The following is a 15,267-nucleotide window of genomic DNA, read 5'->3' as shown; positions in this document are numbered from 1 at the left end:
GAGCCGGAGCGACTGAGGACCAAGGTGGAGCTGGCGGGAGGAAGGAGCCCAACGGAGCCGGTGGGACAGAGCGATGAGGCGCAGCCAGAGGAGTGGCGTCCAGAGGCGATGGCGGGTCGAGGCCCGACCAAGGTGGAGCCGGAGGGATGAGGGAGCCCGGTGGAGCTGATGGAACGATGGTTGACGGTCGAGGCGAGGGAGCTAGGAGCCGAGGCGGAGCTGCTGGGTCTACGGGCCGAGTCGGAAACCGGGCATCGGAGGCTGGAGGCGGAGGTGAGGGATACTCCAACCCTGGGGATTCAGAGGTCTCTCCCCCTCGTTTTGACACTGACCTCCCTCCATATTCTGGCCCTTATGTCCCGCCATAGTTAGCTCACCCTCAGCCATGATGCAGGGGGCGGAGCTCCTCTCCGTGCTCACACCATCCATGGCTTGCTCCCTCATGGTGGGAACTGTCGCCGGCTCTCGCACCTGGTCTGACGGGTTGGGCTCAACTTCCAAGGAGATCCTCTGCTCAGTCGCTTGGCTTCGCTCTGGCTCATGGATCGCGTCGGGAAATGGCTCTACGTCATCGGTGGGCTCAGGCTGATGCTCCGTAACGCGAGGAGATGGTGGGCTGGGCTCTGGGTCCGGAGTGGATCCGGCGAGATCCTCCATGGGGCAGATGATGAGTGGCGACCCGTTACTGTCGCCGGCTCTCGCACCTGGTCTGACGGGTTGGGCTCAACTTCCGAGGCGATCCTCTGCTCAGTCGCTTGGCTTTGCTCTGGCTCGCGGATCGTGGCGGGAAATGGCTCTCCGTCATCGGTGGGCTCAGGCTGATGCTCCGTACCGCGGGGAGATGGTGGACTGGGCTCTGGGTCCGGAGTGGATCCGGCGAGATCCTCCACGGGGCAGATGGTGAGAGGCGACCCGTTTCTCGCCAGAGTCCACTCCACGAAGGCGGCGAATTCCTCCCGAGGACCATCTTCGGACGACAACGTCATAGAAAGAGCAGAGCGCGTCGTCCGGATAACTGGTGATGTTCGCGACCAACAGGAACAGTTTGGTATGGTCCTCGAGAGCTTTGTCTCCCTGCTCCAGCAGGAGGAGGAGGAATTCGGGGCGAGTGAAGGGATCCATGGGGACACAACGGAAAGAAAAACACTGGGAGAAAAACGGAAACAAAACGGAGGGTACAAACGGAGGTAACTGTTTAGGTCGGTCCTTCTGTCACACTTCTCGGGATGCAAGGAGCAAGGAACGAGCAAACACAGAGATAACTTCAATTCACAGTCTTTAATGATCACACGGGGAACGTAGGAGACACTGGAACACAAGGAATGACGTTTGAGGACCGACAAACACTAACTGAAAGGACTGGGGCTTTTAAACACTGGGTGATTGGGAAAACACAGGTGCAAGGAATGACTAATTAAAGGGAACACGGCACACCTGGGGAGGGAAAACACAACACAAAGAGTCCAGGGGCGTGACACACTGAGGTTGTGTCCCAAACAAGTAGATAGCTGTAGATACTTCTCTGAGTAGATACTTCTTGAATAAGTACATACTTTGCAACAATAAATATTATGTTCTATATTGTTTGAATGTGTGAAGTAGTAATGTAATATGGACATACTACACTGCCATTCACAAATCTTATCCTGTGGCCTCATGGGATAGTCCATTGGATGCACACTTTATGATCTTTCTGGAAGTAGTACGTAACAGGGATACTTTTTGATTACAGTTTTATGAATACTGTGAATCATACCACTATTTTTGCCCGCTATATAGTAGGGAGGTATGTTTCTTTCTTTACTATATATATATATATATATATATAAATTTGTACTTCTGACCTGTCAGCCTTTAGCTAAAATATTATGACTGTGTTAATATCCACAAATCATCATAGTTTTTAAACTACTACTACCACTACTACTAATAAATTATTATTATTATTATTATTATTATTACTATTATTATTATATCCACTTAACATACTTCTACTGCAATAAGCTATACTTCTATTGCAATAAATACTTATGTATTATGATTAACAACACATTGTAAATATAATTAATTAATTTATTTTTTAATAAAAATAATAATTATAATAATTATTATTATTTATATAATATTATGTAAAATATATAATAACAACAACAACAATAATAATAATGATAATAATAATGATAATACTGGTATAGGTATTAAAACCTCAATGGCAGCATTAATAGTCAAATTAAACAATGGAAAATTGAAACTCTGTTTTCAATTATTTATGCATTAATGGCTTTGCATTATGATAGTGCACTAATGGGCAAACTCATTCTCATTGTATATCAGGCAATGGTCCTGATGTATATTATACCTCAAATTAAATACCCTGAATACTTATTAACCACAAAAGAGGAAGAAAATTAAAACCCAAACCACATGGCCGTCTAATAAAACCCAAACACAATGTACAAAAAAAACTGCAAAGAAACACGCTTAACGAGTTGGATAAAACCTGATAAAGATCTTGCGGATGTTTTTTTTTTCTTCTTTCACTTTCTGTCACAGCAAAGTCAGGCCTCACAGGAACCTCCAGCTGTCTAAGTAGTTGCAGCGCGTGTCCTTATCCACTCAAATGAACCAGTGGAGTCCACAGCCAGCAGAGGAGATTAGAAAAGAGGGAGCTTTGCTGAGTTTGGGTTCATGTGCTTTTCAACTCCTCGGAGAGTCTGCATGCGATGAAATATGTTGTAAACCTTCACAAGTGACAGAAAAAAAGTGTAAAAACTACAGCGCGAACCGTGTGGTCTTATGATTAACGTCAAACAGCGGAACCACAAAAGGGGCGACAGAGGTGAGCCAGCGAGAGGAAGATTGCGCCGCAGTGTTTGTGTCGAGTTAGTCGACTCCAATGCAACTCTGTCCTCAAGCGAGCTCAAGATACACACAAAGAAAGAAAGGGTGGGGGGAAAATACATAATTATTCTGTATCCGTTCTGGGCCCGGGCTCTCATTTTCACAATCTCCTCTCTACAGTACTAAGCAAGTGTTCACCGCCGACCTGACAAGAATTGTCAATGATTTCTCCCGTGCTCGGCTGACAATCCCTCTGTGTGTGTGCAAGGGATTTAATTCCTAAAGCTGCTCCGAGTCAAAGGCTAATTTTGTGCTACGCGAATTAGCAAAGGCAAATGAAAGCAAGGCCGGGATAAATCCACGCTGCCTTTACTTCATATTCAACTGTCAGCTCATTATAATCAAGAACATCCTTCAAAAATAATGGAAAAGGCACACTTTTGCTTGGAATACTGGCACGCTTTGTGTATTTCTCCACGTTGCCTCTTTGGGGACACGCTTGGATTTTTGACTGGCAGAGATTATTTAGGCAACCTCACGCCGGAGACATATTCCTGCCAATAAACAAAGGGTATCTGTTCAGGATTGCCGGTGCCACAGAGAGCGCGGTGTTGTGCCAAAAAGTGCTCCCAGAGCAAATGAGCAAGCGATCAGTATTCACTGCCATGCGGAACTCTCCCTGTAGTGCATTTGAAATGAACAGAGGGATTGTGGTTAGGGTTGAATCAGGATCTATGAGGCTGAATCAAATCGCTTATATTTTTCACGAGTCACTGCGAAAGGCCACCACATGGCCGACAGACGCCTTATTCTGAAATGTCTTTTAATTCATCCCCAGAGGCCCAGAGGTACTTTGGCTTTCTCTCTTTTTTTTGTTGTATTATTTGGAGCTGGCAGTAATTAGGACACCCCAAGTCTTCCAGTGAGCAGCCAAATGGAAAACATTGGCTACACTGTGGAAACGAAACATCTGGTGTATTGTGATATAGACCTGTTGGAAAATAAATAAATAAATGGGGTTTACAATCAATTAGGAGAGTTACTAAGGTGCCTGTAGCTATAGCAGTCGTACATGTGATGATTTTTGTCTGAAACGGCGTAAACAAACAATTGAGCAAATGCAAACTTGTACTTTTAGGAGAAACAAAATGTTCAGCTGAAGCACCATGCACTCCAAAATTATTGTCTTGTTTTCCAGTACAAATATCTAAATATTCTTAAATCAAGATACATTCATGTAGGCCTATTTGAGTTGTTTTCTAAAAAAAAAAAACTAAAACTAAAAACAAAGGTTTTGCTTAAAAAATGCCAAATATCTGCCATTGGGGTAGGAAAAATAATATTATTTTCTTTATGAATTAAGTTCATTTTTCTTACTCCATTTATAGATTTTTTTCCTCTTCAGGAAACCTGTTTATGACTCAAAATTAAAATAAATAAATAAATTAATTAATTAATAATAAAAAAAATAAAGTTAAAAAAGGGTAATTGCTGATTTTTATCTCAAAATTTGGATTGCAAGTTTATATCTACTAATTTTGTTTATATCTTGCAATTATGAAGTCGGAACTGCAACATACAGCATAGGAATTCTGACTTTTTTCACATTTCCAGGTTTACATCTCCTGTAAATTCATTTTATTTTTTATTTTTTTCAGCCACAGAATAAAAAAAAAAAAGGTAATTGCGACTTTTTTCTAAAAATTCTGACTTTTCTCGCAATTGTGAGTTTATATCTCACATTTGCAAGTTATACATTTACAAATCTGACTATTTCCTCAGAATCTTAAGTTTATGTCTCGTAATTCTGAGACTATATCTTGCAATTTTTAGAACAAAAAAGTCAGAATTTCAAGAAATAAAAATCTGTTTTTTTTTTTTATTGTTACATAAAAAGTCATAATTCATTAATTAATTTTCTTTTTTCTTCCCATAGTGGAAACAGGCTTCCATAATGAACTCACTTACTTTTGACAAAATTTTCAAGTAAATGTATCTTTATTAAAAAAAAAAATGTTTTGACATTTATACTGTAAATCAAGATAAAAATACTGAATTAGAATTATTTATATATTTTTTGCCATGTAAAAGGGTTTGTTGATCTAAACCCTCAGCTCTCACAGGTCCATTTAACATTTTACAGGTCCGCCTGATTTGTTTGCACTTTCCAAGAAGAAACACACAGCCCTAGTGGCACCTTTAGTATTTTGAGTTTTCAAATGCTTTATATTTAGAACGAAGCATTTTGTGTTAATGACTTAAAAAGCACTAAAACTAAATTACTGCTTCTAACCATGTCAATGTTTATTCCGGCTCTCCATTCTCTGCGCAGTATTTTTAGCGAACAGTTCCTGGTCTCTGACTGCTGAAATAATATGCAACAGCTAAAGACTCACCCGCCACACTTTATAGAACAAGACAGGTTGTTATGAGACGCATTACGCCTTCACTAAAACAGGGCCAAACACATCTTTCACACATCGCCTTCATTCCTGCAGGGAATTTCAGGCTCGACCACGGTCCACCTCAAATTAATGACCTAATGAAGCCCGGTGTGTTTACCTCAGAGATTAATGCAATGTTTTATGTATACCCTTTAAGCGTGTGTAGACGCTCGTCTGACAAATACCAATTAGCCCAGAGAAGCTGGGGTTTGTATTGGCTTTATGCGGTTGTCTGCTTTCATTGCATGTCTTTGTCTCAGATGTCTTTTTATGGATTTCAAACTCACGTCTGTGTGGGCCATGGCAGCGCTGAAGGATTTCTTCACAATAAAGGACATAGAGAGACTAATTATGGTGCTGTCAAGGGATTTTATACATAGCGGAGATGAAAATGGAATCTACATCCTCATATCGGCTTCCTCTAGTTATAACTAACATGAAAGTCCTCTGTTTTCCAGAAAATACTCTTTGGAGGTATGCCGTAGCTTTGTTCTGGAATGAAAGAAAGAGAATTAAACCGTGCTTCACCGATATAATGCATGATAAGTGTCAGTGGTGTAGCATACATTGACATACGACTTAAAGGCCTTCAGATGTTCATTTAAAAACATCAAGGTTGAACAAGGGTAGATTTCAGACTGTGGCTGATGTCATCTGTCATGCTTTTCTGTCTGGTTTAAATGTTAACTCTTCCCTAAACCATACCAAATACTTGAGCATTAAAGGGGTCATATGATGCTGCTAAAAAGAACATTATTGTGTGTATTTGGTGTAATGAAATGTGTTAATGCGGTTTAAGCTACAGTGAGAATGAAAGTTACGCCTTCTATCTTTGTGTGAACATTTGGGCGGTGTTATGCAAATCTTCCCACATAGTGAGGTAGATATGTGGGGGCGTGTTAGAACGAGCCGTTTTAGGTAGGCGTGGTTGACTCTTAACTTTTATAAAGAATATCTCTTTGGATTTGAGACTTTAGTCTTTGCAACTTTACAGATCTTCTTTATGCACCAAGAGCTTGTAACACTCCAAAGAGAAAGGAAAAATTTAAATCACATCATATGACCCCTTTAAGATAATGCGTTCATGTTGCTATATTCTGATTAGTAATTTCTGAAACCTTGTAGTTCACAATCAACACTTACAAAGAATTATTAGAAATTCATTAGCACCTTCTAAACTCATGAGTTCTGGGAAACCTAACTCATCACTTATGCCTAAACTATAATGTTTTTGAATCCTGTGGGCATAGATTTTTAAATATAAATTTTCCAAAAGGGAAGTCTCACAGCAATGCCATAGAAGAACTATTTTGGGTTCCCAAAAGAAACGTTCAGTGGACATGTCTTAAAAGAATAATTTCTTTCTTTAATGATCAGAAGGTCTTTTTCTACTTAAACCATACTCTTAAAAATGAAGGTTCTTTATTGCCATCTATGGTTTTCTGAAGAAACTTTAACATCCATGGAACATTTCCATTGCCCAAAAGGTTCTTTATAGTGGAAAAACGTTTTAGATTATTGGATTATTAAAAAGTTCTTAAAAGTAAAGGGGAAAAAATGGTTCTTAGAAGAAGACATTTTTTGGTTCCTCAAAAAAACCTTTCAGTGATCTGTTCTTAAATGGCATCACTGCAAAAAAATCCTTTTGGAAGCGTTATTTCTAAGAGTGCGAAGAATCGTTTGTGCTTTGAGAAGGTTCCATGAATGTTAAAGTTTCTTTAAGAAACCAGAAATCCCCATAAAAAACCTTTATTTTTAAGAGCGCAGCATTATTGATTTATGTTACTCCAACATATGGTAGCTTCTACTTAAAAAAAAAAAAAAAAAAAAAAAAATTTTATATTTGACATTTCCATCAGGAAAAAGAAATAAATGCATCTTGAGATGTAATTTCTTCCTAAAAATTGGTTCAACCCCCATCACACTTGGGTCTAGAGTCGCTGGCTGTAAATATGTTGAAAATAATTAGATCTTATCTCAAGTTATTTATATCTGCTTTGGCTTTCCTGCATGCTGTGTCCCTCACTCGCTCTGTCACTCAGGAGAATGTGGACCCGTGAGATAGAGCGCACAAACATTTCATTAACCAGATGCTAATGACTCGCATGCTAATGTTTGCATAGATTACTGGCTTGGAGCTGAAAGCAGAGACGTTCCCCCTTTTCGCTCGCTGCGGCTGACAAATTCTGGATTTATTTATTTGGACTTTTCTGGCGTTCTTGTCGGTGACTGTAAACATCATGTCGCAGGAGGTTGATTAAAAGCACAGGCTTCATAGATGTTTCCCAGATCAAGTCCAGGTCACTTGAGAGACAAAGGCAGTTTCATAAAGCATGCAATGTTATATTCTTAAACCTTTAATATTGCATTGTGGCCTCTGGTATGCAAAGTAATAATATAATCTATAACTATATACATGCATCGTGTTCACAAAACCCCAATGGAATAAATAAGTGACCACTTTACATGCACAAGAATATTTCAATAATATTCCAAACTTGGTCATATATGTCTCACTGTACCAACGTTTTTATTAAGGTTAAGTCCTCCAAAATAAGAGGTCAAGCACTCAAATTTGGAGTGAGGGGAGACAGATATGAACAGTTAAAGACATTAGCATAAATCAATATACAAATAAAACATCACAACAGTCATATATTTAAAAAGGTTACTGGCCTACAATTTCATCCTTCACCCTCTTGTCTGCTATTGTAAAAACATGAATGAGAATGAATTAGTTGGCTAAAATGCTGAAAATTGTGTGTAATAAACAGCAAACATGATCATGTGGGAATATTCCAATAGCTCTGTACATATGGAAAATGGTGTGTGTGTGTGTGTGTGTGTGTGTGTGTAAGACTGATTCATAATGTGGTATGAAATCTATCACTGATTGGGTTAATGAGCTGAATATAGGCAGAAACTGGGACATAGCCTAAGGAGCCACATCGCAGACCACACTATGCTTGAATAACTCATACTTAATAACTTACATCCCATACTTAATGCTGTTCTTTTAAACTTTCTATTAATAATAATAATAATAAAAAAAATCTGAAAATGCATCAAGGTTTCCACAAAAAAATAAAAATAAAATGATGGTAAGAAATGTTTCTTGAGCATTAAATCATCATATATGAAAGATTTCTGACGGATTATGTGACACTGGACACTGGATCAATGATGCTGAATGATTGCATCACAGGAATAAATTACATTGTAATATAGAAAATAGTTATTTAAAACTGTAAAAATATTTCACAATATTACTATTTTACTGTATTTTTAATCAACTAAATGCACCCTTGGTGAGCATACAAGATTTTTTCAAAAACTTTTAAAATGTTATTGACAAACTTTTGATTGGTGCTGTATATATAAGCAGTTTCAAACCCATTAAATTCATCCATCCATCCATCCTGCAACTGTATTTACTGACTTATGTCTTTCGAAATGCTGGACTTACAGCCGATTCAACCAAAGTGCACTCCTGCTGTCTACTATAATTCCCTATAGTTTTAACACCTAATTTTTCAAACAAGTAAAGGTGCTTTTTATGCCCCTGCACTAAGAAAGAAAAAAAGAGAAAAGAACTAGAGGCGTCTGATGTGTGCATATATCCACTGACCCACAAACCCCCTGCAGCGACAGAGTCTGCAGTGTCTGCTCGTCACAAATGAATGACAGCGCACACTGCACACAGTCTTTACAAGATGGGGAAATTACAAAACATACGGTACTACATCTGCACTCATCTAACATAACAAAGCAACATTTTCTCTTGAATTCATTCTTAAAAATAAAGCTTCATACATTAAACCTTCCCATTGCACAAAAGGTTGTAGTGGATAAAGGTTATTCATATGACATCACCACAGTAAGGTTCTAGGGGAGCCAAAAATTGTGCTTCTTTGGCATTGCTGTGAAAACCCATGGCTCCTCTTAAGATTGCAGGCTAATGAAAGGTCATAAATAAAAATGTCACATTGGGTTCAATTGGGATCTTGCATTGAGCTATTGTCAATCTTAATTGTTTAAACATCTTATTGCTAATAACTAGATGTTAAATGATCAATATTATAGTTTTGACATCTTTTTGAGAAGATCAAATACTCTGCTTTATATGCGGTTTCCAAATCAATACATATTGTTTATTGCAAGTGCACTTACATAACCATTCAATAGTTTGGAGTCAGAAAGCTTTTTAAGCTCTTATTCTCACCAAGGCTGCATTTATTTGTTCAAAAATACAGCATAAACAGTAATATTGTGAAATGTTATTACAATTTTGAATAACTGTTTTCTATTTGAATATATTTTAAAATGGCATTTATTCCTGTGATCAAAGCTGAATCTTCAGCATCATTACGCCAGTCTTTAGTGTCACATGACCCTTCAGAAATCATTCTAATATGCTGATTTGCTGCTCAAGAAACATTTATCATCACTGTTGAAAACAGTGGTGACGATTCATATTTTTGTGGAAACCATGTTATCGGTTTTCCAGGACTGATGAATAGAAAGTTCAAAAGAATCACATCCATTTGAAATAAAATTATTTTAAAAGTATGGTCTGAGATTGAATCTCAAATGCCAGAACTCAAGCACAGGATATGAGGCATACTATGGTGAAGGTTTGCCTCATGAATATTAATTACTTGCATGACTGGGCAGTCTAGAAAGGTTACCAAGCAACGTCAGCACGGCCTAATTAATATTCATGAGATTAGCCATCACCATGTCATAACAACCGCTGACTGGACTGCAAATTTAATGTCCATTGCAGCATTTCAGTCAATTATTTATATAAAAAAGGTACTTCATATTTCATCTTTTCTAGTTTTCCACACAAACCCTCAGCTGCATATTTTCATGCATTTAGAATTCTGAGAAAAATGGGAATTTGTATTAAATTTGCCACACTGTTTGACTATGATTGAACAACATTGACATAACTTTCTCTCAACTTTCTAATGCTGGAGCGATATGTCACGTCTAACCACTGGAGAATAACCCCCCTGATGTAATCCAATTATATACACTGTGCATCTGCTAATACAGTACATTTGTCAGATGTCAAGTATAGGCTCTTCAAGATTTATTAGATTTCAGTAAAATACCATAAAAACCCCACAAACCAGCTTTTAATAGCACGAGAACAGAGTGTGAAAATGTGTTGTATCTACCATCTGGATCTACACACTGATGCTGTCACATGTTGCCAAAACAGTTGTTTTATACATATTTCAGAGCTGCATCTTCAAGATATTTCGTTTTTCTTTTTCACGCAGTGAGATTTGAAGTGTCATCAACAATTATTGTCATTTAAACTGTGCGGTTATGCTGTAAATATGGATAACTGACACGGTCCATAATGGCTGAGGTCATTCTGGTATCGAATGGCTTTTTTTGTGAGCGAGCGGTGTATGTTTCTCTTCTCTCTCCGTGTCAGCGGTGACAGCACAATCCCAGGAGACCCGAACGATCAATAGAGTGTGAGACAGGGGTTCACAAAACTAATCAAACTTGTGTTACATATGTCACCTCTACACAGCCAGTTCTGACATACTGTAAGATAAATCTCTCTGTAAACAGTGCAGATAAAAAAAAAAAAAAAAAAAGATGATTGGACACCCTATGCTTTCAAAACATTAAGCATATATGAGGACCAAAAAATGATGATATACATGACCTTCTCTGTTTCGTGTTTGTGTTATGATCAAACATAAAATAAGGTATAAACAGAAATATGTATAATTGACTCATCAGCTTGCTGATGGGAATTGAGAACCAATCAGACAGCCACTGGGGAGGCCAGAAAACTCCAAACACAACACTATAATGAAAAAGCTTTTAGTTGAGAAAAAGATACTTTCCCCCCCCCCATGCAGAACACATATGATTCCTGTATTTTAGTATGAGGGGGTCCCAACCCCTAATAAAGTCTAAGAGGTCATTGTTTACTCACCTTCATGCCATTCCACACCTGCATGACATTCTTTCTATGGTAAAGTAGTCCATTTGATTCACACACTGATTTGTACGAGGAACAGAATAAAATGTAGATATTTACTCACTGAAAATCTTGACATGCATCATTGTCCTCCTTGGTGTGCTCACGAGAGAAGAACAGATGTTTGATTCATGAATGAATCCTATTGAGTCAGACTTTCTTGATGAATCAGTTCATCCAGTTCACAAAGCTCACTGAAAGAGAAAAATATCAGTTATTTTATTCAACAAAATGCAGTTTGTTCTTCAAACAAAGCATATGTATGACTTCAGAAGGCTTAGAATAGAGTGCACGAGTCATGTGTGGTATTTTTAGGGTGTCTTAATAGCACTCTTGCATCTTTTCTGAAGCTTTCGTCCCCATGGGGACTAAATGGATGGAAAAGAACGACCAATATGATTCTCCTAGTTGTTCATGGAAAAAATAGCAGCATAAGGGTTTGCACCCATGAGGGTGAGTACGTATATCTCTTAGAGAGGTGCATTTGGTTGCACTTTATTTTGTGACTTCACTAGGCTTAAAATAATGAACTTTAAAAAAGTTTAACAACTGGTATGGGAGCATTAAACATGACATAACTAATATATGCCTTCCTACAACTTGCAGCATGGTTGTTTTAGTATTTTTGAGATTTAAATTTTTTTATTAATATTTTGTATTTAATTTTATATTTTACGTTTTCATTTTAATTAAAGTTTTAGTATTTTTGTTGTGTATTTACGTCAGTTTTAATAGTTATTGTTTTATTGTAAATATTTCTACTTTCAGTTTCAGTTACTTTAGTATAACAAAGTTAAACTAAATGAAAATTACTTAAGTTTTTTTTTTATTATTATTAAAGAAGCCAACTTTTGTCACTGAATAAAATATAAAACAAAAAAAGCAAAATGTGACTTTTTATCTCACAATTCTGACTTTTTTTTCCTCACAATTGCGAGTTTCAATTCATTGAATTCATTCAATCCTGCCATTCTGACTTTATATCTCACAATTCTGACTTCATTTCTCAGAATTTATGTCTCATAATTCTGAGAAAAAAAAAGTCAGAATTGTGAGATAACGATAAACATGAGATAGCTTTGCGGTAAACATGAAACAAAATCGCAATTACTTTTTTTTTTAATGCTTTTATTCAGTGGTGGAAATGGGCTTCCATATATTTTAGCTTATTACAGTTAATGTTTACTTTATTTCAAGTAACAAAAATGTATGGTTTCATTTTTTAGTTAACTACAATAACCCTGCTTTGCGGTAAACATGAAACTAAATCGCATTCACACAGGTTCGCCGCCTACAATTGCCTATGCCAGGACATAAAACTACTAAAGTAAAGATAGCTATTTCTCTGAGCAGCAAGCTAGTGTGCTGTTAATGCAATTGAGTGTGTAATAGATACCTAATTCAGTTCCAGGACAGAGAGGAGCTGTGCCTTACAATGACGCAACCTCCAAATTGAGGTTTTAATTGTTACGTGTCAAATTATCTACATCCTGATAACAGTGGTTAGAAAAGCCTCTAAAATCGTTTCCAATTATAGTGTACATTTAGCCGTAAGTGGACAGATTATGAAATTGTAGGGTGCAATGCTTAGCGTGCCACTCTTAGAACGGAAGATGTTTTTTGGTTCTTCTTATTTACTGCTGAGGAAAACAAGGGCTGTTTTTGCAGCTTCTTTCGGGCGTTGATTGTTCATTTATTAAATATGAAACATTTTATGGCACCTATGCTGATTGGATATTTTGTCCAGGGCTGCATGGCTATCCTCTTCTGGTAAAATCCTAATCAGGAAAAGAGGAACTGCAATCAAATGGAGAGGCCTGTCGGGCTTCCTCTTGTTGCTAAGAGACAGGTGTAAAATGAAAGTTCTGCTCTGAAGGAGTGTTTTGTGTAATTGTGACTGTTCTGAGTTTTCTGAGATATCTGCCATATGCCGTCAACCACGGCAAACACAGAGCTTTCTACACAGTAAGTTCTGCGCTCCTGCAGATAATGGCAAGATCGCCATTCGGCGCTCTGTGTTTGCTGTTGAAAAGGAAAAGGAGAATTGTGAAACGATTACTGATACTGATGTGAATGAAATACTTAAGTCGAAATTTCAAGCTGCACCCACAAAGAAAATTAAACCGAGCGCCAGGGCCTTTGTGCAAAATCACATTCATATTCACATATTCATGACTCATTTAAAAACATTGCTCAAGAAACACATTCTGACTTCGGCCAGCAAGGGCTTAAACTGCGTTTAGCGAATGGTTTAATTTCTGTTTCCATTTGCACAAGGTTTAGGGCCACCGCCTGAACATTTTGCTTTGACAGACTGAGTATATTTGCGAACAATTTGCCAGTCGCACACTAAGAAAACAGTTCATTCGGGAACTGTTAATTCCAGCAAAACTCTCTTTGCTCTTTTCAGCTTCACTCAGACATGGACCATGAAGATGGAAGTGTGAAGTACGTCCTCACCGGAGATGGGGCCGGAACTGTTTTCGAGATTGATGAGAACTCGGGTGATATCCACGCCACCAGGAGGCTTGACAGGGAAGAAAAAGCATTGTACACACTGAGCGCCAAAGCCGTCAACAAAACCTCCGGACAGGATCTGGAGAGGGCCTCGGAATTCATCATCAAAATCCATGACATCAATGACAACGAGCCAAAGTTTGCCAAGGATACCTACGTGGCCAGTGTATTAGAGATGTCGAATGTTGGTGAGTATGAGTTGCTGGCACAAGATGTTCTGCCAAATTCACAAAAGTTATTTTTTTTAAGGAGAAAATGTATTGTTATGGGTTATATAATGCTTTTCTGCTTATATGGGGTGGAAGGAAATGAAACTTTTCTGAAAATGTACTCACCTTCAGGCCATCCGGGATGTAGATGAGTTTTTCTTCATTTGAACAGAGTTGGAGAAATGTAGCATTACATCACTTGCTCACCAATGGATCCTCTGCAGTGAATGGGTGCCGTCAGAATGAGAGTCCAAACAGCTGACCACAAAAACATCACACCAATTGACAAGTATTGTTAATCGTTAATGTCTTTTGGAATGAAAATCTGCATGCTCATGGCGTTTAAACCTTTGCTTCTAGCCAAAATATAGATCCATAATCTATAATAATGCTTCCTCCAGTGAAAAAGTCCATCTCCTGTTGTTTCTCAATTCAAAATCCACAACATATGTATTTAGGATTGTTTTGACTCGTACATGGTGCTTGATCTGTGCATATTTCTCCCCTGATTCGGATGAGTTGACTTTTTCACTGGAAATCAATATCGTAGATAGAGGACTTGTATAGGTTGTTTGCACATGACGTGCGAAATGCAGCTGGAGGGCAGGAAGTGATTTTTCTCTCCATAGGAATCACTAGCAGAAACTCAAAATGCCTGTGTTTTGCATTGTTTATGGATGCTTAAATTGGCCAAACCGAGAAACCACAAGAAGCTTTTATCGTGTACGAAAATGTGTTGTTCATAAGTGGGGAAAAGTCAAGAAATTGATTGAAAAACGCAGGAAAAAGTGGCTTGTAAACCTGCGTCTGCGGTCGGGAGGAGCGAAGCTCGTGTGATAATGCTCGTGCGTGCTAATGGTTATTATGGGATATAATAATATATTAAGATATTAATAAAGAAATATATAGATTGGGCTGCCACCTCTCACGCACGCATTGTGACAGTCAGAATTCACTCAGTGCTAAACGCCACACGTAGACACGTAAATAAGATATTATTTGCAGTTCAGAGAGCTTCACTGATTATAAAGGAACATCGTGAGATTGTGATCAATTGAAGTGAGTGACAGCTTTTTAGTGATTATTTGGAAGCGCTATTTGCTCGCTTTCTAGGCAGGCTATAATCAATTCAGAATTTGAATAAAAGTTTTGTTTTACGTGCTGCTAACAGGACCAACAGCCACATACCCTGTACATGCAGCAAAGTTTCAGGAGTGACTGAAAAAGAACGGATGAGATACAG

The 15,267-nt window shown here is 38.1% G+C and overlaps 1 protein-coding gene across 1 annotated transcript in view; it reads left to right on the top strand.

Annotated features, from left to right (window-relative positions):
* Positions 1-15,267, top strand: part of LOC107718536 (cadherin-10-like) — a 65,809-nt gene that overhangs the window by 16,696 nt on the left and 33,846 nt on the right. Inside the window, exon 3 of the mRNA XM_016525634.1 lies at positions 13,709-14,003. Within this exon, the coding sequence (XP_016381120.1) occupies positions 13,709-14,003 (295 nt within the window). The remainder of the gene's footprint in view (positions 1-13,708; positions 14,004-15,267) is intronic.

The sequence above is a fragment of the Sinocyclocheilus rhinocerous genome, unplaced genomic scaffold (assembly GCF_001515625.1).
Source record: "Sinocyclocheilus rhinocerous isolate Xijiao unplaced genomic scaffold, SAMN03320098_v1.1 scaffold2, whole genome shotgun sequence".
Lineage (NCBI taxonomy): Eukaryota > Metazoa > Chordata > Actinopteri > Cypriniformes > Cyprinidae > Sinocyclocheilus > Sinocyclocheilus rhinocerous.
Note: the sequence above shows the minus strand (reverse complement) of the source record. Positions and strands in the feature narration are given on the sequence as shown.